This window comes from Phycodurus eques, chromosome 13 (assembly GCF_024500275.1).
Source record: "Phycodurus eques isolate BA_2022a chromosome 13, UOR_Pequ_1.1, whole genome shotgun sequence".
In the NCBI taxonomy this organism is placed as follows: Eukaryota; Metazoa; Chordata; class Actinopteri; order Syngnathiformes; family Syngnathidae; genus Phycodurus; species Phycodurus eques.
Window position 1 is genome coordinate 10,728,357 of NC_084537.1, and position 24,007 is coordinate 10,752,363.

General features: G+C 40.8%; 1 protein-coding gene across 1 annotated transcript in view; it reads right to left on the reverse strand.

Annotated features, from left to right (window-relative positions):
- Positions 1–24,007, reverse strand: part of LOC133411511 (polyamine-transporting ATPase 13A3-like) — a 39,315-nt gene that overhangs the window by 14,474 nt on the left and 834 nt on the right. Inside the window, exons 2-14 of the mRNA XM_061694003.1 lie at positions 16,105–16,168; positions 14,102–14,275; positions 11,835–12,017; positions 11,650–11,720; positions 9,947–10,030; positions 9,179–9,248; positions 8,948–9,082; positions 8,263–8,335; positions 7,416–7,547; positions 6,520–6,687; positions 4,721–4,878; positions 2,150–2,338; positions 770–831 (exon numbers count right to left, since the gene is read on the reverse strand). Coding sequence (XP_061549987.1) covers positions 770–831; positions 2,150–2,338; positions 4,721–4,878; positions 6,520–6,687; positions 7,416–7,547; positions 8,263–8,335; positions 8,948–9,082; positions 9,179–9,248; positions 9,947–10,030; positions 11,650–11,720; positions 11,835–12,017; positions 14,102–14,275; positions 16,105–16,155 — 1,550 coding nt within the window. The 5' untranslated portion in view covers positions 16,156–16,168. The remainder of the gene's footprint in view (positions 1–769; positions 832–2,149; positions 2,339–4,720; positions 4,879–6,519; positions 6,688–7,415; positions 7,548–8,262; positions 8,336–8,947; positions 9,083–9,178; positions 9,249–9,946; positions 10,031–11,649; positions 11,721–11,834; positions 12,018–14,101; positions 14,276–16,104; positions 16,169–24,007) is intronic.

Genomic DNA, 24,007 nt, shown 5'->3' on the forward strand with positions numbered 1-24,007 from the left:
TACAGTGAGTGCATGAATAATGCAGAAGTGTCCCAACAGAGATTTCACAACAATCGCAAGACAAATTTGGCAGCATGTTCAATGGAATTGTAAGTTATCTGTTTAGGAAGTTAATGGCAAGAGGGACGAAGCTGCTGGTTTTAGTTTAGTTTGGATTGATCGATGCACCAACTTGAACCATGCGGTGTTTCTTAATTCAAGCAAGATGGCTTTTTTTTAAATTATTATTATTTCCTGAAAACTAGTGATTTTGAAGGTGCCATGATTCTGTTTAACAGTCACGAGATAGTTATTTGATCAAATGTATTTTTATGTATTGTAATGTGTTTTATGTATGTTTCTTGGCTTACAAGAAAATTGTAAGGTCTGTCATCATGACTGCCTACAGTCAAATGATGAAACTGCATATAAATTAAATGTTTGCCAGTTAGGTTTTCCAGCCAGGTGTGATATATTTCTTATGACTTCCCAGCAGTCTCAAATGCCAGCTAACCTCATTTTGTCACTGAAAACAGTGTCTTCAGAAGATAAAGGTTGTGAACATACTCTACATTTAGTGCACACATTTCAACATCACAACTTAGTCCCTCAAGCTGATTCACCTTTCACTATTGCACTAGATCATACAGTGTTATATATAGCTGGATAGATTGATATATATCAGACAACAAGAGATGCACCAGTAGTTGTTGTCATAATAATACAGACTTTAAGTGATCCATGTTAAGGAGGACCCAGAAGCTTGAAACTAAAAGGTTAAATTACTTACATGCCATCTTCAGCTCTCTGAATACCCCAAAGGTCCAAATAGTCTTCAGTGAGCGTGCCAGTCTAGTAAATATTGACGGTAAGGTATGCAAATTAGGTTGACACTCATTAATTAGACATAAAAAAGCTCATTTGACTAGTTTAGCTCAATCAACAGGCAACACCCTATTCCTATTAGGATAAGAAAATATCAGATATTTACAGGATTCGATGCTAAGAAGCTCTGACTAGTAAAATCCATTTGTCAGTCCAAAAGACAAAAATGCACTGATGCTGTGGTCTTCAATTATAACTTCACGCATAAGTCACCATCTTCGCTCTCTGACAGGCAAACTGTGTTTGTTTTCATGTAAAAATCCCTTTAAAAATGATCATGTCTGTCATTGCTGATGATCTAATAATGTAATAATTACATGCCGCTATTTCGAGAGAATCCGGAAAAGTTCTCGAATCTCGGTTGTTGAAGACTTTTCACCTTCAATCCAAAAGGCTTCTTTAGTCTTAAATTTTAGATTTGGAGTCCTCCTATTTAAAGTGTGTCTCTGGTGTGTATGTGAAGACATCTCTTCCCCAGAGACTGTTTCATTCCATTGGACGTGACTGCTAAGGAGCCATTTTGCCACTAGGCAGGTGGTTGGTATGTAAAACGGTCAATCACCAGCCACACCTGGCAACAACAGTAATAACCCTCATGTGATTACCCCCAGGGTACACACCCACCAGTCATTAATAGAAAGACTCCACACTAAAAATTTGATATTGAAGAAGCCTAATGGATGCTATGTGAAACATCCATCCATCCATCCATTTTCTGTACCGCTTATCCTCACGAGGGTCACAGGCGTGCTGGGGCCTATCCCAGCTATCTTCGGGGGAGAGGCGGGGTACACCCGAACTGGTCGGCAGCCAATTGCAGGGCACATATAAACAAATAACCATCCACACTCACATTCATACCTACGGGCAATTGAGAGTCTTCAATCAACCAACCATGCATGTTTTTGGGATGTGGGAGATAAACTGGAGTACCCGGAGAAACCCCACGCAGGCACGGGGAGAACATGCAAACTCCACACAGGCGGGGCCGGGATTCGAACCCCGGTCCTCAGAACTGTGAGGCAGATGTGCTAACCAGTCAACTACTGTGCCGACATGTGAAACATCAACAGCCAAAAAGATTCCAGTTGCTTCGATTTAACTTTAGCAGGTTACTGTTACCTTGATGCATGAGAATCTACACCAATATACTAAACTACAGTAGGCTACTCACAAAACGTGACGTATATTGGACTTTTGGGTGAAATTTCAGGATCGACCTAAAAGCCACTAGTAGTGTACGTAGAGTGAATGTAATGAATTGGAAGCTGTGGATTCGACCCACCTTGTCAAAGCAGACCAGGTTCAGCTGACCGGAAATGTTGATCCTTTGCGGACTGATACAAAAAATGCCGACTCGCTTCATGCGCCGCTGTGCGTGCACCAGACCGGCAGTCAATGCCACGGGTAAGATCGGAGGTACAGCAACAACAAGGATGTTCAGAGCATCGAAGATGAGGTTCTTAATAGGAACCTGCAAAAAGGGACCACCAATATCACACATATTTCATGAACTGTGGAGACAATTTCATAATATTTGTAATTAATTGGAGCCAGGATACTTCCAGGTGGCAGACAAGTGACTAACCACCGCTGACAAGAACAGAAATGAAGACAAACATCTGTTGTTTTTGGGGTTGCACCACCGGATATAGCCCCAAAATTTAAGGTAGTGGAGTCACCACTTCCAAAGGGACAGTCTGGTTGTTGTTGTGAATTGAACGAAACATAATGGATAGCCTGCTAGCTAACAACAGAGCTAATGCACGCTATCCATTTCACCGACAAAAGAGCATGTTGTGCCAATTAACCGAGGAACTTAAAAGTCAATTAATTAGCCAATCCCTCGTGATCATGTTAATTGCAGACCCTTTCCAAAAAAATTTACTATCATGGAAAGGTTTATTTATTTCCATAATTCCATTCAAAAAGTTAAACTTTCATAGGTTATAGATTCAGGGCCCACAATTTAAGCAATTTAAAGTATTTAGTTGTTTATTTTTACATAGTTTGGGGTTCCAACTCATGAAACCCACAAAATCAGGAATTCAAAAAATGTGAATACTGTGAAGAAATCAGCCCAAATTTTTCAGGCCATAAATGTTTTAAACTGAGTGTCGCACACTAATCAGCTACTAAAGTCAAAGCACCTGCACAGAGTTTTCCCCAGGTGTCATTAAATTGCTTCAGTTTGGTTCAATTGTCTCAGTTGGGTTTAATATGAGGAAGACTGTAGACTTGACAACTGGCCAGAAGACCATCGTTGATACCCGCCATAGGATGGGTAAGCCAGAAAGGTTCGTAGCTAAGGAGGTTGACTGTTCACAGAGTGCTGTGTCAAAGCATATCAATGGAAAGTCTAGTGGAAGGACAAAATGTGGCAGGAGAAGAAGCACCAGCAAAAGAGATGACCGTGGGCTTCAGCGGTTAACAAACAGAGAAGATTCAAGAATCTAGCAGAGATCCAGAAAGAGTGGAATGAGGCGGGAGTCACAGCTTCAAAACCCACCACGTTCAGACGTATCCGGGAGATGGGCCACAACTGTCGGGTTCCTCGAGTCAAGTTCCTCGGGTCGAGCCACCTCTGAGCCTGAGCAAACATAGGAAGCTTCTCAACTGGGCCAAGGAGAAGGAGGACGGGACTGTTGGCCAGTGGTTCAAGGTCCTCTTTTCCGATGAAAGTAAAGTGTGCCTTTCATTCGGGAATCAAGGTCCAAGGGTTTGGAGGAAGACTGGTGAAGAACAGAATCCAAGCTGCTTGAGGTCCAGTGTGAACTATCCACAGTCAGTCATGATTTGGGGTGCAATGTCCAGAGCATGTGTTGGTAAACTGCTTTTTTAAATCCAAGGTCACCGCAACAGTCTACCAGGATGTTTTAGAGGACTTCATGATTCCTTCTGCTGAGGATCTGTATGGAGATGCAGATTTCATCTTCCAGCAGGACCTGCCCCCTGCCCATCCATCAGAAGCACCAAAACCTGGTTTGATGCCCATGCCATCACAGTGCTTGACTGTCCAGCCAACTCGCCGGATCTAAATCCCATTGAGAATCGATGGGGTATTACTAAGAGGAAAATGAGGGGCACCAGACCCAAAAACAAAGAAGAACTGACAGCAAGCATCAAGGAAATCTGGGCTTCCATCCCAGGCAATCCCACAGGCTGATTGGCTCAATGCCACAGCGCATCGAGGTGGTGATTAAAGCAAAGGGATTCCCAACCAAGTATTGAAAAGTATTAATTAAATTATCATTTTGAAAGTACCATATTTTGATTGATTTAATGTGACCCTAATTTCTCTTTTTTTTATACAAAAACTGGAAGTAAATCGGGATTTCTTCACAGTTTTCTAATGTATTGAATTCCTGATTTCGTGGGTCTTATGAGCTGAAAGCCCAAATTATGTAAAAGAAAAACAAATAAATACATGAAATTGTTTAAATTGTGGGGCCTGAATCTATAATCTGTTAAAGTTTAACTTTTTGAATTGAATTATGGAAATAAATAAACTTTTCCATGATATTCAAATTTTTTGGAAAAGGTGTGAATGTCTGAACTTCTACCACATCTATGTAACTCACAATAACATCTTTGTTCTTTTCAACTGACACACAAACACACGCACGCACGCACACACTGGTTAAAAGTAATACTGTAATGACCTTTTAACCTGAGGCTGAGTAGAGCATTCAGGTGAGGAAACACCATCTCATTTATTTTTTTGTATTTTGATATTTTATTATAATTATAGTTACTCTGTTTTCTCAATTGCGCTGCCTTGCTCAACTGCTAAGGCTTCTGCCACCTGGAATTATGTGTGTCATCATGCTGAAAAGATCTATTTGAGAAGTGATACCCTCAATACGACATCAACAACGATGGTGTAGATGAAACCAAGAAATGCCAACACCCCCAAGCACATCAGGCTCTGCGTAGCATCACGGTGCAGTTTGAAGTTGGTGGGTTTAGGGTGAAGGATGGAGCGCACAAGCTGGCCTTTTTCTGTACTGAAGCCTGTGGGATCGTCAATGACAATAAATCTATTCGGATGAGTAAAGCAAAACAGTATCTCAGCATCATCATTAGGGCTGCAAAATTCGAAAACATTTCAAAGTTGGAAACCTTCATTGGGAATTAAGGGAAAAAATGAATCAACCAGGAATTTATAACATTGAAATTTGGGTCTTAATAGGGAACATATATATAATTGAGGAACTATATTTTTGCATAATGCTAACTCAAAAAAAGAGTTTTGAGATGTTGCTAAGATGATTTTTTTGCTTTTTTGTTGAGAGTGAAATTTTCAGATATTAGCAAGCTTCAGATACTTCGCCGTAAAAGTTGACCTGTTACCTTGGTGTTCAAGAGCTGTGCTGAAACTATGGCAGGATATCCACCTCCGGAAAATAAAAATAAAAATGAAAATAAGGTGAACATAGGAGGCAGTTGAGAGGATTCAAAAGCGAAGCATTCCTGCTCGACTGGTAACCGTATCACCTCTTTTGTTTTTTTTTTGTCAAGTGTGTTTGATTGAAAAATGATCACACAATGCGGGACAGGAAATAACACTTTATATTTTCATTGAGGAACACTACAATTATAACAGTAATATCTCTTTTGGGATTTTAATTGATTTCACGTTCCAAAAAATAAAACTTCAAACTAACATATAGTGTTAGGCATTACAAAAACGTCTTGCTACCAACGTAGCTGCCATGGCTAACGTTGGCTTATTTGCACTGCTAATGCTAGTTTAGTATTACGAGCGCTGTTATTTTGTTGAAGCTGGAAATGCGTTCCCTGTGAATTTCAGAATCACGCAAGTGCACATTATTGAGTGGTGTGGATTCCGTCAGGTATTTAATGTATGTGTCGCGGTGGGTAGCAGAAAGTGTGTGTAGCGATCGTAAGAAAAGATGGAGTGAATGCAGAACGGCATGTAAAAAAAGCCCCTTACGTTCAACTCAAGTCATGTGGTGAGTCAACGTCACTCACGGCGCGGTTCATAGTAATTTTTCTATCAATAAATTATTTATTGATTTATTATTTTACAGCGGCGGCACGGTGACGACTGGTTATAGGTCTGCCTCACAGTTCTGAGGACCGGGGTTCAATCCCCGGCCCCGCCTGTGTGGAGTTTGCAGGTTCTCCCCGTGCCTGCGTGGGTTTTCTCCGGGTACTCCGGTTTCTTCCCACATCCCAAAACCATGCATGGTAGGTTAATTGAAGACTCTCAATTGCCCGTAGGTGTGAATGTGAGTGCAAATGGTTGCTTGTTCATATGTGCCCTGCAATTGGCTGGCAACCAGTTCAGGGTGTACCCCGCCTCCTACCCGTTGATAGCTAGGCTCCGGCACTCCCGCGACCCTTGTGAGGATAAGCAGCTCAGAAAATGGATGGGTGGATGAATACTTTCCATACCCACTATATATGCACACACACGCACACACACTTGTATGTATATGCTTGAATGTGACACTTTCCCATCAAATTACTCTCATTTACCAGTTAATTCCCATAAAGGCCTATCAATTCCCATACTTCCCATTGAAAGTTTCTCATTTGGAAATTTTAAAATTGCACAGCTTAATTTACAATGGAAAGTTACCTGACATTTTCCAGGGAAAAAAACCTCTTTGCAACTCTCGTCCTCACCTGTTCTGACCACGACCACCTTCGCCAGCGCACCAGCATAGTAATGGCTTTGGATAACATGTGAGCCGCAGAAGAGGGTGTGTCGCTTCTGTTCCTCTGTATTGTAGATCCTCTCTGCGCCATCGCCTGAACTTGGCAAACTGGTCTTAGTAACAGGGACACTCTCTCCTGGAAAACGAAACAGACATCCAGTAAACAACCATTGGGGTCAAGGGGTGTCAGAACAGTCTGAAGTTGGAAGTCGAATGTTCTTGTTTTTTGTTGTTTGCAATTTATTGAGCACTTATTATCATGTTCAACTAACTAAATCAAGACATCCAAAAACCATCAAACATCCAATCAAGACAGAACAGCTGTGGAACCACATAAGTTACTTCATTCATTTGTAGTGAATGTAAATCTTAACATTTATCTCCCCAAAATGCTTTCAATTAAAACATGTTTTTAGACTACTACACGGTGCTCTGTACAAGCTCTCTATAAATGAAGCTGACTTGAGGTGAGTTGAGTATACTTGGAAATCACTAAACTAATCAGATTTCAAATTCACCTTATAGGGCAGCTAGCTGGCCCAAAATAACGTCAACACTTTTCCATCCTGATTAGTTGATCGGAGCAAAACTGTTCCAGTTAATTTTTACTCGGAAAATATATACATTTAATAAAGAGTATTTCTGGTAAATAAGTATTTTATGTTTTTGCCATGTTATTCAATAAATATTGATTGTAAACTGCTCCAAATAATATACATGGCACCATTGCGTTCTGCTTTTGTATAGTATTGATGATTGATGATTTCTATAAACGTGAAACTTTATTAATTAATTAGTATTAGTAATTAGTATCAGTAATAATTAGTATTAATTAATGTACAAAGAGATTAACCATATGTCAACCTGTCAAGATGCTCTCGTTCACAATGCAGGTGCCACAGATGAGCACGGCGTCACAGGGCATGATGATCCCATTGGTTGGAATAGTGATGACATCACCGGGTACAAGCTCAGTCGACATGACCTGTTCGACATCTGCGATCAAGTTTGAAAAGAGGACACTGGTAATAACTGATAATCATTCAGACCACCATCGCAGACCGTATTATTGGGAATGTTACAACAGTGGTACCTTGATTTACCAGTTTAATTTGCTCCATGACCAAGCTCATAACTTAATTTACCCGTGTACTGTATGAAATAAATGTTCCCTTTTGAAATGAACTGAAATGGCATTCATTCATTCCAGCCCACATAAAACATATTAAAAGAGAATTTAAAGTAATTAACTGGTTTTATAAAATGTACTTACCGAACAACTTGTGGTATTTGTGTGTTGAATGCGTGTCTTTAAGGGGTGTGGCCGAGTAAGTGACATTAGCCGCTCCTTGCTAGTTTTCTCATTTTGTATTTGTGTAATTGACCTGTTTGTCCCGTTCAATCAACGACTGAAAGTGCATCGGCAACTGTGGCTCTCCTTGCCCACATGCGATGGCATTACAGTACCACAGTTGTTGTCATTTTTTCCACTTCACTCGAGCGGCGGCATATCTGAAGCTCATGCGGAACTAAAATTTTGAATCGCTACACAAAGCAAAAAAAATAAATACAATTTAATTACATTTTAAAATAAATAAACCAAGAGACAGCTCGTAACTCGACAAAAAAAAAAAAAAATGGCACACTAATTGTATTTAAAAACAAACATGTTTTTTCATTAGAAAATTAGGTGATTTTGTGTAACACATGCCTTTATTCCTTCTGCACACTGAAACTTGTACCAAACTGTGGGCGACCACCAAGTAATGCAGTTTCACATAATGCTGGAATGAGAGTAGTGAGAAAGAATTCAAGAATTAAAAACAAATCAGGGTCACCAACAGAACTGAAACCACCGCCAAGGTTTAAGCATTGGTAAACAGCAAAATCAATGACTGAACTAGTTGTTTGATCTCATGTTGTTGTTCCTTTATATTGAGAAGCAATTCTGCATCAGGTTGAAACCGTACCTCGATCTGATTTTAGCACAACAAACCTAACCTGATCTGATATCTGACACAGATATCTAGATGTCTATCGTACTACGTAATTTGTCACGTAGCATTACCAACTGCTGCCAAAAGTGGACTCTGGATCTGATGGAACTTGTTTTGACAAAATACTTTAAATATTCAGGATAGATGTCAACAAGATTTTGTTCACATCGGAGGAAATTTCACCACAAGTTTTTCTTGTTTTAAATTTTGAGATTTCAATTGTTGTGTGTGGTTGGTCTCCCTAGATTTAATGGGAACATTCTGGGAGGAATACAACCAATTTTTAAAAAAATACTTTAAATTTTAAAAACAAACCCTAACATCTCCACACATAGCAGATTTGATTGTGAAGGAAAATTAGACAATAACAGGAACAACACATGGTTAAACTTTACGCACCTTTCTTATGGAATACAGAGAGGCAGCTATTAAAATTGAAGATAAAATCAACATGGTCAGAGAATAAGGGAAGTAGTCCTGAACAGCCCACAGAATAATAGCGAAGAGTTGGAAGATGTAAAATGGGTTCAAGACCTTGAGAGAAAGAGACAAAGTACATAAATGATCATTAAAGAACAGAGCAGGCTAAAGAAAACTGTACAAAAATGTTTTTTTCCAACCCAAACTTACCTCTTTTACAAAGACTTTGAATAAAGATGGCACTTTTACATCAATGTCATTCTTCCCAAAAAACAAAGCTCTGTTGACAAAAAGCAGTGGGTCTGATTAAATGAGATGTTTGAAGGATTTGTTCTGCGAAAGGTTAAGAAAATAAGCAAAGGGAGATTTACTGAGAGAACTTAAACTCGAGGTCATCAAGTTTAACTCCGATAGTACTACACAAGGCGTCACGGTGGCCGCACAGTTCTGAGGATCCGGGTTCAAATCCGGCCTCGCCTGTATAGAGTTTGCTGCATCTCCCCGTGCTTGCGTGGGTTTTCTCCGGGTATTCCGGTTTCCTCCCACATCCCCAAAGCATGCATGGTAGGTTAATTGAAGACTCTAAATTTCCCCTAGGTGTGAATGTGAATGTGAATGGTTGTTTGTTTATATGTGCCCTGCGAGTGGCTGGCGACCAGTTCAGGGTGTACCGCGCCTCTCGCCCAAAGATTGCTGGGATAGGCTCCAGCACGCCCGCGACCCTACTGAGGATAAGCGGTACGGAAAATGAATGAGTACCACACAATGTAAAATCAGAGCTAATTATGAATCATGACGTGTGTAAGCATTCAGTGGACTGCTCTTAAGGAAACTTAACGTGAGGAATGCCACATTCTTCTTCTCGGTGACAACGAATTTGTTTTTCAAAACCATTACTCACAGTAAATGTGTTACTGGAAATAGAATTTTTTTGAAATTTAAAAGAAAAGTCTGAGGAAAAATGTAGACTGTTGATACCTGTAGTCCTGTATGGTTTTAGTGAGTCCATTGCTGTGGTCTCTGTGAATGCCTCCACAGCTCACCTTTGTGTCCTCCAAGCCCCTAAAAAGTTGCGCAAACGTTATGTCTGCTGTCATGGTATAGATCAGGGATTGTCAAAGTGTGATATTCGAACCACTAGTAGTATGTGGGCTCCCTCTAGTGGTACACAAAATAATCACTGCCTATGTACAGTTCAGTTGTATTTAACTTTTTAGTTCAACACAGTTGCATATAATCTTTAAGAACTGCTTGTTTTCACATTTACATTTGGTAGATTTTCTATTTATGTGCAAGATATTTTAATTGAATTATTATTTAAGTTTTTTTTTGTTCCTAAATTGAAGAGCAGTGTTAAAGTTCCAATTGCGCATAGCGTTACATAGGTTTAGAATAATATAAAATCTACTTGTCATATTGAGTTTTTCCAAAGTGGTGCCTGTGTATCAGCAGCCTGTTACAACAGCTCAAGTTACCCATTGTTTTGGTGCAAATAATTACACGGTCCTCCGGAAAATATTCACATTTATTCATTATTATCTTGCTGCAAATTTTGTTGAAAATCATATGAGCAGTCTGAAATTTTTAACCAAAAATTATTTAAACAGTATTATGAATCAGTGAGCGTGTATCATTCAGTTATGCATCCTTTGTAATGTATACATCAAAATTTAAGTTGTTGTCACAAGTGCGTCGTTGTCATTTAAGTCGGTGTACCCTCCAGTGGGCAAGATTAGCAACAAAAAGTAAATTTTCTTGAAAAATAGCAGTGAATGTGTTCTCTATCCCCACGGGCCGGATTGGACCCCCTGACGGGCCTGCGGGCCAGAATTAATGTTTGACATCCCTGAACTAACGGCTGCTAGTGAACTGCAGTTGTTCATTTAAGATTCAAACTTCAGCTTTCAGCTAATGCGAGTGATGTCATGCTGTGATCGGGAGGTAACAATTTCAACATCCTGGCAACTTCGCGGTGGTCAGCGGAGGCTTGAATCATGTTCCTCTCTCTCATTGACGAACAATTTACATGTTGATTGTGCAACAAGGGGGGATAAAACCCTGGAACTCCAGTAGGCTATGCCAAATGTCAATGTGAAGGGAACGCTTCTTGTATATTTGAACGGGAACACATTGTTGATTTATTTTGCAATATTATTGTTGTATTTATTGTGTGGTATACCGGCCTAGTACATTCATGTAAGCTACGCCTTATTTGCATTATTGTGACTTCCATGTTATTCCTCGTCATCAGTGCTCCTTCTGTGTTCCCCGCCTTGCTGACCTCTTTCACCGCGCCGCCAAGCCATCCACCTGCTCACGCCACCGCCCGCCACACGTTCCCCGTCTCGACGATCCGCCATTACGCCTCAGAGGTCCAATACCCACTTCCTCTTCAATAAACTATTCATCACAAACTTCTCAGCCTCCGCTTGCTACTGGGTCCAGTTAAAACGCATACCTTCGTATCGTGACAATAAAACCTCTTGTTTTTGATTAACCCTTAGGTCTACCATGCTAGTGCATTGTAATTGTTGTCATGATGGTGGTACTCTGAGAGCTAAGTGGTTTTTTTAGGTAGTACTTGGTGTAAAAGTTTTGAGAACCACTGGCATATCTCTTAAGTGAACATTAAATATAGATTTATTAGGAACAGTAATAGCAGTGTTTTGGGGGACCCGTACTTAAATGTTTCAAAGTCCTGTGTGCCTTCATTCCAGTAGTATTTGATGCTGTTGTGGGTGAAGTAGTGCACCTAACAAATAGAAGAGAGGGGAAAGGGGTAATCTGAGTCGAATTATCAAAAACTACAGCCCAGAAACACAAACAAGCAATAAAAGCATAAAAATAATATCTGTACAATTCTCACAATGTTGATGGATTCTCTGTAGTTGAAATTTCCATCTTGATCCTTAAGTTCACCAGTGAGTCTTTGTTGGTGATGTTCATTCGGAAGAGGAGCTGTGGACTGATGAGCCACACTATCAAAGGGGGTCTTCCCTGGAGCCAGCATCATGTGTACTTTGGCACGAACCCACTGCCTGAAGTCATCCTGTAAAAGCAATGATAACAGATTTACCTCTAATTTTGGCTCAAATATATTTGATCTCATCTATTATAATTAAAAAGCAGGGGTACATAAAACTGACATTAGAAAAATGGCACTGGGGCCCTCAATGTCAATCAAATATTTAAAAATACCATTTACTAGGGCCGCTTAGGATCATTTATATTTACGATTACACACGATTTCTAACTTTATTAAGCTTTAGAGAGTGAGTCTCAGACATAGCTGATAACACTTTTTCTTTGTTTCAGCTGGCCACAGACTGATTCCAATTTTATGAGTTTAGCTAGAGAAAATTGTTTCGCATCCACACACTGATCAGTTTGACGGAGTGACCGGTAGTGACCTTCTGTCATTGACACGTAAATCTGACTGTCATCTGCATAATAGCAGTAGGACGCTTTCTAGCTCTAAACTGACCAAATGGAATAATTTAAAGATTGACCATCGGGAATTTTTTGGGGTACATTTATTTTTATTATTATCAGGCAGCAGCAGTTGAATGAACTCAGCAAATCAAGCTTTTAAAATACCTACCAACCTATATTCAGGATTTTTTTGTACCTGTGTCTAAAAAGCAAAGTGTGGGGAGTCTCGTCACCAACATCAGAATCAGAATCAGAATCAGAATCAGAATCATCTTTATTTGCCAAGTATGTCCAAAACACACAAGGAATTTGTCTCCGGCAGTTGGAGCCGCTCTAGTACAACAAACAGTCAATTTACAGAACACTTTGGGGACATCAAGACATTGACAAAAAACAATTGTGCAAAAAGATGCAGAGTCCTCTAGCACTCATAAACTATGCGCAACATAAATGGTTTCCAGGTACGAAGCGACAGCTACAGTGCCTTCCAAAAGTATTGGAACGGCAAGGTGAATTCCTTTGTTTTTGCTGTATACTGAATCCATTTGAGTATCAGATCACAAGATGAATATGAGACAAAAGGTCAGAATTCCAGCTATTGTTTCATGGTATTTATATATATATATATATATATATATATATATATATATATATATATATATATACATGTGTGTGTGTGTTAAACAACTCAGGACAGAGCACCTTTTGTTTGAAGCCACCCACTTTTCAAGTGACCAAAAGTATTGGAACAGACATTATTAAATTAACTTGGTGAATAACGTTTAATATTTGGTGGAATAACCCTGACTTGCAATAACTCCATCAAGCCTCCGACCCATTGACTTCACCAGACTGTTGCATTCTTCATTTGAAATGCTTTTCCAGGCCTTTACTGCAGCCTCTTTGAGTTCTTCTTTGTTTCTGGGGGTTTCTCCCTTCAGTCTCCTCTTCAGGAGGTAAAATGTATGTTCTCTTGGGTTAAGGTCTGTTGATTGACTTGGCCAGACTAAGACCTTCCACTTTTTTCCCCTGATGAAGTCCTTTGTTGTGTTGACAGTGTGTTTTGTGTCATTGTCTTGTTGCATGACGAAGCTTCTTCCCATTAGTTTGGATAAATATTTCTGAAAATGGCCAGACAAAATTTTTTGCAGACTTCAGAATTCATTTTGCTGCTACCACCATGAATTACACCAGTAAAGACTAGTGAGCCCGTTCCAGAAGCAGCCATGCAAGTCCAAGCCATGACATTACCTTCCCCATGCTTCATAGATGAGCTTGTGTGTTTTGGATCATAAGCAGTGGTTTTGTCGGTTGCATTGTCTATTGGTAGGAGGGAGAAGCTCTTTTTTTAATCCATTTTTCTCCTCTGTTGGGTTAGGAGTGAGATAAGAGTGTGTCTTTAATGTTTCATCTTTGTTTTGAGAACAGACAGACAGGGTTGTTCAGTTCTGTTTTGTTTGTTGTGGTGGCATAGTTCTCCCTCTGAAGTTTTAATAAACATTGTAAACTGGTGACTTGGTGGCCTTGGCGTTACTTGGAAGTGGGAAGAATCAGATCAAGTTAGGTTCTGGGTTTCCCCTAGACCCGGAACGTAACATGGGCTTTGCAGAAGCAGTAAGACCTGTAGGAACTTGTGACAGCGAGCATGGCAATGACGTGTAGAGGAGAAACATGGAGCATTTGGAGTTTGTCTGAGCGTACCGTTGTCCTGAGTAGCAGTGTGTGTGCTTCCCTCAGTGAACTTAGTGTGCACGTGGCTTTGACCCCCCACTCGGGAAGCCAGTAGAGCAGCAGGAGCAGGAGACCACCGGAGCAAACGGCACCGACACCTACCAGGATCATTTTCCACAGACAGGGACGGTAACCCCACACCTCCTGCATAGAACACATTAAAATGAGGCCATTATTTAATCCATTATGTTTTCTCTTAGAGTGTCCTCACTTTGGGGTTCCTCAAAGATCCATTTTAGGGTCAGGGTGACGTTCATTTACTGTATAAACTTGCGTACTGTATACTGAGTATCCTCAAAAGTATTCTCTATTCAGGTCATGTATTCTAATCAGTTAGGTCAGACCAACATTACAACATGACAGAAATATTGGGTGCTAACTTATTGTAATTAAATTACTTCACACACACCGAAACTTTAGAGGATGATTCGACATAACACTGGCATGTTTACGTGCAACTGTTAGTGCTAGCACTAAAGCTTGCGACGCTACGTAACGTTTTGTTGCCTGCTAGCGAGTGATAATCGTATTAAAAGGTACGTGAACATACCTCAGGCAATCCTTGAATTCAAACCCTCTCCCGAGCCCCGGTGACCACCAGCACACGTTTTTCTCCATTTTGTTCTTATAATACACACGACGCGATCCATTGTTGTTGTCATCGCCATGGTAACGTGTATCCGGTCACGTTTGCGTTGACAAGATAAAGCCCGGTGATCGTAAAAGACGGGATGCGGTGGTATCGGAATACAAGATTTTATTGCGGTAGTTTTATTGTAGTCTGATCCAGGCATTACGTGTTGTCTGTCCCACACCGCCGTTTTATTTAATTTTTTTAAATAACTTTATTGGCGGTGTAACAGACACGCCCATGGCTCGGTTCTCAAGGGAACCCCAAGAACTGATAAAGTTGTGCATTCCTGCTTCCTGAACCTCAACCAGCCACATGGGGGGGAAGGAAATGACTGATAACTGTTGAACAATGGAACATGGTCATCCCCCGCCCCCAGTGGTGGTTAGAGACACTGCCTGCAGACATGAAAATGATAGAGGTCCTACGTTTGTGATAAACAGAAAAAAACTTCAGGAAGTCTCTAAATGTATACCATGATGCCTGTGTGATTGTTTTTACAGGTTGCCTTCCAAACTTGCTCCTTCTCAATGTGCCATGTCCGATATCAACCTGTAAAAACTGATTGTGAAAAGAACACCAGTTTAGCGCCAGCACAAGAGTTGTAACAATTGTCAATGACATCATAGATTAGAAATAGCGAATTATGACAAAGCCGATCATCATAAAATGCTAATTATCGGCGGATACCAATCAAGTCGATCAGATTGGTGTAAAGTCTACTTTCCTCATTCCCTACCTATTTTCGCTGTTTAATTAGGCATTGCTCTTCCGTGGGCGTCTCAGAAACGGCAGAGGGGCGAAAAAATTGGAACCTCTCGAGTCTCTCTCTCTCTTTGCAAAGATATTAAAACTACAAAAGACAAGATTGTTTCCTGATTTTGCAGAAACTCATTTCAGCTGCTTGTAATCGTGATCTCATTCTTTCGGTCATGACTGATCAGGGATAGAAAATGATAAGAATTTAGAGATTCCAATTGCATTATCGCTACTGCTTATCGATTGGATCCCTTACCGATTCTATTATGTCCTCCCCCTTAGTTAGACCAAATTAAATATTTGTGTTGCAATTAGCCCCGGTATCTTTATTTATTTTTTTATTTTTTATTTTTTTTTCAAATGTTAGTGTGCTTCTGCTTTGATACCATGTTGGAAAAGTTCAGAACCAAAATACAATTCTTGTGTGTGATGACATTTGTGACCAGAGGCATCAATAAGCGGAATCGTCACTCAAACAAACGAATCCTATGAATCAAATTAATGGAAACCAGTCCTCAAAAAGAACCGGTTTTCAATTACCATCCCTACTCCTGGGGATAATTAATAGGGAGTGGATAATTACCATCTCATCCTCCAGGCCTTGATTGATGAACTTCATTTCTCGGTTCTTCATGCTGTCAAAAGAGCTGCAAGAAAAACCCATTCATTATGTAAAATAATGTTGTAGCTTTTGCAAAAGCACCTCGGCAGAGCTCAAGTTAGCTCACTGTTATTACTATTGAAAATAATATACAGGGGTCCTCGGATTACAATGGTCCATCCAGACCTACATTTCATAGTAACAACCAGTGCGCAATGAGCTACTTTGCTCAACCTACAGTGTGCAAGCCAACCACAGGAGTCAAGGAAAGGAGTATTTTTTGTAACGTTTTTTTCCCCATTTGATTCTTCTATATTGGAGGCACGGTGGCCGACTGGTTAGAGCGTCAGCCTCACAGTTCTGAGGACCCGGGTTCAATCCCTGGCCCCGCCTGTGTGGAGTTTGCATGTTCTCCCCGTGCCTGCGTGGGTTTTCTCCAGGCACTCCGGTTTCCTCCCACATCCCAAAAACATGCATTAATTGGAGACTCTAAATTGCCCGTAGGCATGACTGTTGAGTGCGAATGGTTGTTTGTTTGTATGTGCCCTGCGATTGGCTGGCAACCAGTTCAGGGTGTACCCCGCCTCCTGCCCGATGACAGCTGGGATAGGCTCCAGCACGCCCGCGACCCTAGTGAGGAGAAGCGGCTCAGAAAATGGATGGATGGATGGATTCTTCTATATTGATAGCCAAGAAGTGTTTTTCATCAAATATTGACTGTAATTATTACTGAACTACTGTGTTAGCATAGGTTAGTGAGAACAAGGGTGTTCCAATTTACATCCAATCCAATCATCTTCAGATTAATGAAACTGCTCTTGCCAACAAAAAGATAAAAAAATTACTTTTCCAAGTGGATGTACTCACACTGCATTTGACACCACTGCATTTAGGGCAGATGGACAGGATGGGCAAATGTGACAGGATGAGATTGCTTGATTGTGGCTGTCCGGCAGAGGTGGGAAGTAACGTAGTACTTAGTTACCGTAGTTTAGATTTTTCAGGTATCTGTGCTTGAGTATTCCTTTTTGTGGTGACTTTTTACATTTACTTTTTTTTTTTAAACAAATATGTACATTCTACTCACACTTTAAAAATTAGCTTCTTACATTTAAAATTAAAAAAAAAAAAACTGAAACAGTCCACTTTGAGCCAAAATCACACTGTGCACTACATTTAGTGGCAACCTAAGACAAGTCACTCATTACAGAGATCATTTACGTGAATTACGTAAAAAAAAAAAAAAAAAAAGGGACCCTGTGTAAAAGCAAATTGGCTCTGTAGCGAGTGACATTTGTACTTACGTTTAAATCTTGTGATGTTGATTCTTGTCTAAGCTTTAAACCCCCCAAAGGAATTATATCATTGAACTGTGGCACAAATGAACTAGTTACTTGGTAAATTACACACTGAAATTACCAGCCTGTCTTCATTTCAAAGAAAACAGATGCACCTTTATTTGTCTTATTTGCAAAAAAAAAAAAAAAAAAAAAAAAAAAAAAAAAAACTTCCATATTTACAAGGAAAAGAAACATGAAAGAAGTACTGATACTTTGATGTAAAACTATTCATTATAGATTAAGCCATTGATACCCAACAACTATGCCACGGCACCACTAGTGTGCGGTGAGAGATCATTAGGTGTGTCACTGCAAGTTATCCAAGTTCCCCGAATTGGTCTGAAAATTATTTATTCACACTATTTCATGTTTATTTTTTTTAAACCATAATTTAGTGGTAACACTATCACCAAGCAGCAAATGACGACATTCTTATAACTTCTCCTAAGGTGTTTGCTGCAGTGATCCACTCTTCATTTGCCCTGCACAATGACTTTCCTTCCACGGAAGCATATTGTGAACCCCACACATGTATATTAGAAGCATATAAAACAATGCAACAGCGCCGTACTGTCTTGTTATTGACAACGAACTGCTTAAAAACTGTCGAGCCATGAACGTTACAATGCTTGCTTGGAATTATGGGCATCTATTACAGTACTTTTCATGAATCTTCTATCCCATGAGTTAAAAGATTCAATACATTATACAGTCCCCTCCAAAAGTATTGGAACGGCAAGGTCAATTCCTTTGTTTTTGTTGTATACTGAACACATTTGGGTTTCAGATCAAAAGATGAATATGAGACAAAATTTCAGAATTCCATCTTTTATTTCTTGGCATTTACATCTAGCTGTGTTAAACAACACAGGGCAGGGCACCTTTTGTTTGAAGCCACCCAGTTTTCAAGTGCACGGATGTATTGGAACAGACATTATTAAATTAACTTCAAGTGAATAACATTAAATATTTGGTGGCATAACCCATGAAAACTGCATTTGCTGTTAAGCAAACAAAGACCAGAGAGCTGTCTATGGGAGAAAACCATTTTGAAGCTGAGAGAAGAGAGAAAATCCAGAGCTATGGCACAAATATTGGGCATAGCCAATACAACAATTTGGAATTTCCTGAAAAAGAAAAACTACTGGTGTACTGAGCTACGGACATCAAACAGGTCGGCCAAGGGTATCAACATCAGTTGATGACACAAACATTGTGAGCGCAGTGAAGAAACACCGAAAAACAACAGTCAGTGACATCACTGCCAACTTCCACTGGGAAGGGGGGAAGGTATCACAATCCACTGTTCGAAGAAGTCTTGGAGAGAAGAATTATACAGGCCATACCACAAGATGCAAACCAATAATCAGTAAAAAGAATCGGAAAGCCAGATTGGGTTTTTCAAAGTACAGAGATGAGCCAAAAAAGTTTTGGAACAAAGTTTTATGGACTGATGAGACCAAGATTAACCTCTACTGAAGTGATGGAAAGGCCAAAGTATGGAGAAAGAAAGGATCTGCTTATGATCCAAAACACACAAGCTCATCTGTGAAGCATGATGCTGGACCCCCTGCAGTTTGCCTACCAAGCGAACAGGTCTGCGGATGATGCAGTCAACATGGGACTGCACTTCATCCTAGAACACCTCGACAGTGTAGGGACCTACGCGAGGATCCTGTTCGTGGACTTCAGCTCAGCGTTCAACACCATCATCCCTGAACTCCTTTCAACCAAGCTTCTCCAGCTCAGCGTCTCACCTGCCATCTGCCAGTGGATTTACAGCTTTCTGACGGGCAGGACACAGCAGGTCAGGCTGGGGGAGGCCACCTCATCCACACGCAGCATCAGCACTGGGGCGCCCCAAGGTTGTGTCCTCTCTCCGCTGCTCTTCTCTCTCTACACGAACGACTGCACCTCAGCGAACCCGACTGTCAAGCTCCTGAAGTTTGCAGATGACACCACTGTCATCGGCCTCATCAAGGACGGTGACGAGTCTGCATATCGACAGGAAGCGGAGCGGCTGGAGCTGTGGTGCGGCCGACACAACCTGGAGCTGAACACGCTCAAGACGGTAGAGATGATCGTGGACTTCAGGAGGCATCCTTCGCCACAGCTGCCCCTCACGTTGTCCAGCTGCCCTGTGTCAACCGTCGAGACCTTCAAGTTCCTGGGAATTACAATCTCTCAGGACCTGAAGTGGGCGAACAACATCAACTCCGTCCTCAAAAAGGCCCAGCAGAGGATGTACTTCCTGCGGCTTCTGAGAAAGCACGGCCTGCCACCGGAGCTGCTGAGACAGTTCTACACAGCGGTCATCGAATCGGTCCTGTGTTCTTCCATCACAGTCTGGTTTGGTGCTGCTACAAAAAAGGACAAACTCCGACTGCAACGGACAATCAAAACTGCTGAAAGGATTGTCGGTACCCCCCTACCCACCATTGAGGACTTGCACGCTGCCAGAACTAAGACAAGGGCGTGCAAAATCCTCTCGGACCGTCTGCACCCCGGTCACCAGCTCTTCCAGCTCCTTCCCTCAGGTAGGCGCTACCGATCAACGCAAACTAGAACTAGTAGACATTCCAACAGCTTCTTCCCTCTTGCGATCAACTTCTTAAACACCTAACCTATAATTCCATTCAACAAGCTGGCAATTTTTTGACTTGAGTTCGTTGTCACATTTCTGTGGGGCCAATTATGTATTACTTGTGCACTCACTGTAGTTGTCTCGCCATGCTGCACTATTTGCATATACTGGCCACTCATGCCAGAGTAGCATCGGCTCCATTTGCACACTGATTGAGGAGTATCTGTAACATTTGCACAACCGACATTGTCCCAGATGATCGCACTACTCGTCACTTTAAACCGCATACACTCCTTGAAGTCTCAGCGCCCTTTGCACAATGGTCATTGCGCCGGACTATTGCAATATTAGTCGTTCGAACTGCTCTAAGTGCTAGAGGACTCTGCATCTTTTTGCACAATTGTTTTTTGTCAATGTCTTTATGTCCCCAAAGTGTTCTGTAAATTGACTGTTTGTTGTACTAGAGCGGCTCCAACTACCGGAGACAAATTCCTTGTGTGTTTTGGACATACTTGGCAAATAAAGATGATTCTGATTCTGATTCTGATTCTGATGTTGGAGGTAATGTCATGGTTTGGGCTTGCATGGCTGCTTCTGGAACGGCACTTGTCTTTATTAATGATGTAACTCAGTGGTCCCCAACCACCGGTGCTCGGACCGGTGCCGGGCCGTGAGGCAATTGTTACTGGGCTGCAGAGAAAGAATGAACAATTTATATAATTTCTGTTGTATTGCAATTCACATGTCAATGTGTTTTATTTTGAAAATTGACCGGATCTTCTCCGCCGCAACAGCTGCGCATCACAATTGACATGTCAAGACTGCACAGAACACTTCCGTTCCCGGTCCCAACCGGCTCGAACACTTCTGTTTCCGGTCCGAGCGGGCTGGCTAACGGCGGCAGAGCTCAAAGAACGAAATAATTTCATAAACTAATTCAGCTCATTGCGTTAACTGAAAAGATTTGTTCTTTTGAACGAAACGGTCACAAACGACAACACTATATCAGGAGTCCTACTTAAAACACGGGTTTATTTACAGTTAACTCTCACGCACAAAGTCCGCTCTGATACAGATACAGTCGTAGGTTTCTGCTCGACACAGGCAGAACTACTTTTACGGAGTTAAAAGTCTACTCTCATGGAGGAGCTACAGAACTGTAGTCTGATCTGGCTGCCTACAACAACTGCGACCCCCACTCCTGCATCGTGCCCACAGTGGATGCGCCACAAACGGCGAAGGAGGAAGCAGAAGCGAGGCAAGGGTGTGGGTGTGCGTGCGCGTGCGTGCGTGCGTGCGAGATATATATAATATATGGATGCCACCACAGCCGGTCCGTGAGAAAAATGCAGACTCCTAACCGGTCCACGATGCAAAGATGGGTGGGGAACACTGATGTAACTCCTGATGGTAGAAGCAGAATGAATTCTGAAGTCTACAAAACTATTTTGTGTGGCAATTTACAGAAAAGTGCTTCCAAACTAATCGGGAGAAGCTTCATCATGCAACAAGACAATGACCCAAAACACACTGCCAACACAAAAAAGGACTTCATCAGGGGGGGAAAGCGGAAGGTCTTAGACTGACCAAGCCAATCACCAAACCTTAACCCAATAGAGCATCCATTTCACCTCCTCAAGTGGAGACTGAAGGAAGAAACAGACAATAACTGAAAGAGACTGCAGTAAAGGCCTGGAAAAGCATTTCAAATGAAGAATGCAACAGTCTGGTGAAGTCAATGGGTTGCAGGCTTGATGTAGTTATTGCAAGAATGGATTATGCCACCAAATATTAAATGTTATTCACTTGAAGTTAATTTAATAATGTCCGTTCCAATACATTTGCGCACTTGAAAACCGGGTGGCTTCAAACAAAAGGTGCTCTGTCCTGGGTTGTTTAACATATCTAGATGTAAATACCATGAAATAAAAGCGTTTGTCTCATATTCATCTTTTGATCTGAAACCCAAATGTCTTCAGTATACAACAAAAAGAAGGGAATTGACCTTGCCGTTCCAAGACTTTTGGAGGGGACTGTATAAGAACCGCTGTTCAATGTTGAGATGAGACATAATAATGTTCTTAGAATGTTGTAAACCTTTGGACAACAGTGATACATAGCTCACCTGACATTTGGAAAACAATAAAAGTTAAAATTTAACCGAAGAATGTGGAAATAGCTGCAATAATATTCCAAATGAATAAAACTAGCTCTCCTTGTGCATGCTGGGAAATGTTCGTCTCTACCATGCACATATTCAGGTGATGTACCATTGCCCTAATTATGGCGGATATGGAGAGATATGGCCCGCTCTATTCTTTAATCCGGCTCACAGAGCATTTACTATAGCAAGAGTCCTGATATATTTGTTGTCTTAATTTAGCCTAAAATTGGTGAATTAAAATGAACTAAAATTGGGAGTATGACACAGCTAATAAACTCAACCTAATGACTATTGGTGAGTCTACTTGAGAATATTTTTCGGGTATCTGTACTTGAGTTTTTATTTTGCCTTTTTTTTTTTTTTTTTACTCCCTACATTTGAAAACATATCTGTCCTTTCTACTCCTCACTTTGTCCAAATAGGCTCCTTAGCTTTTCAATGAAAAAAGACTGAGGGGTGAAGTCAACTGCTGTTGAGATCTTGACTAATGGAGAGCTCGGGGTCTAATGGGGGGCGAGAGCAGTAGCATGGACGGACGGACAGGACTGGTTAACTGTTGGTTTGAAAAACTTTTTTTTTTTTTTTTTCATTTTTTCTTCTCAGTATGAGCACTATGTAAGTTAATAACAGAACAAAACTATTCTGTGTGGAAAGATGTTTTTCTTTTTTTTCCATTGTGTCAAATTACCAAAACGGGTTTTGTGTACCAGTGCTTTTCAAAGCAGTGCCGTGCAAAGGGGAGGGTGGGAGATTCAGGGGGCTGTCAGCGGGGCGGTGGCCTTCACCTTGGGGATCATCCAAACAGGTCAGGGTGGGCATCGATCCGTTTGATGAGAGATATTTTTTTTAGCTGAATATAAACTGTTTTTTCCATTATTTTGCTGAGGAACAGTAAACTAGAGATGGGCCTGTTAATGGCAATGGCACTTCGATCCAAATTATTATTCAGTGTTTTGATGACAGCTGTTTTAAGTCATGTGGGAAAAGTGCCTGACTTAAAAGACCGGAATATGATGTCTACGCCTCTTGTGAAAATTCACAGGTGTCAAACTCAAGGCCCGAGGGACAAATCTGGCCCACCACACCATTTTATGTGGCCCACGAAAGCAAATTATGTGCATCAATTTCATGTTTCCTGTTAAAATACCAAAATTGAAAATTGTCTTTACTGTTATTAATGTTGAGATATTAAAAAAGAATTTACCCATCGCCCTCTTAAAATTAAATAGTTGAATGAACATTTTTTTTACTGGCTTCTGATTTCAAAGCTAGTGAGTTATCCTTTAATTTGCTGAACACATCTGATACTATGAGGTGATCATACATTTATTTGGCCAGTGATGATGGCCCGCCAAGGGAAGCCATAACTACGATGTGGCCAGCGACAAAAATGAGTTTGACATCCCAGTGCTAAATAGTTAAAAACTGTTTTTAAAAAAAATAGTTGGGAGTGGATTCAGGAAGACGTGAGTTGTTCCAACTGTGCATAATGTTACAGTGGTTTACAATAATACAAACATATACTATCATAAAATACTTTTTAGAAGTAAAACCGACTCGTTTTTGACGAACACCTGCTGTATTTGAATGTTGTCATGATGGTGGAACTTGGAGAGCTCTATTTTTAGGTGGTACTTGCTGTAAACATTCATTTTACGTATTCAGTAAATTTTTGATTCTGCACTTTTTTTCGCATTTAGAAAGGTAGTTGAATCAGTACAGTACTTTTACCACGTGCTTTTTTTTTTTTTTTTTTTTTTTTTTTTTTTAAATGCAAATATTTGTACTTCTACTTCA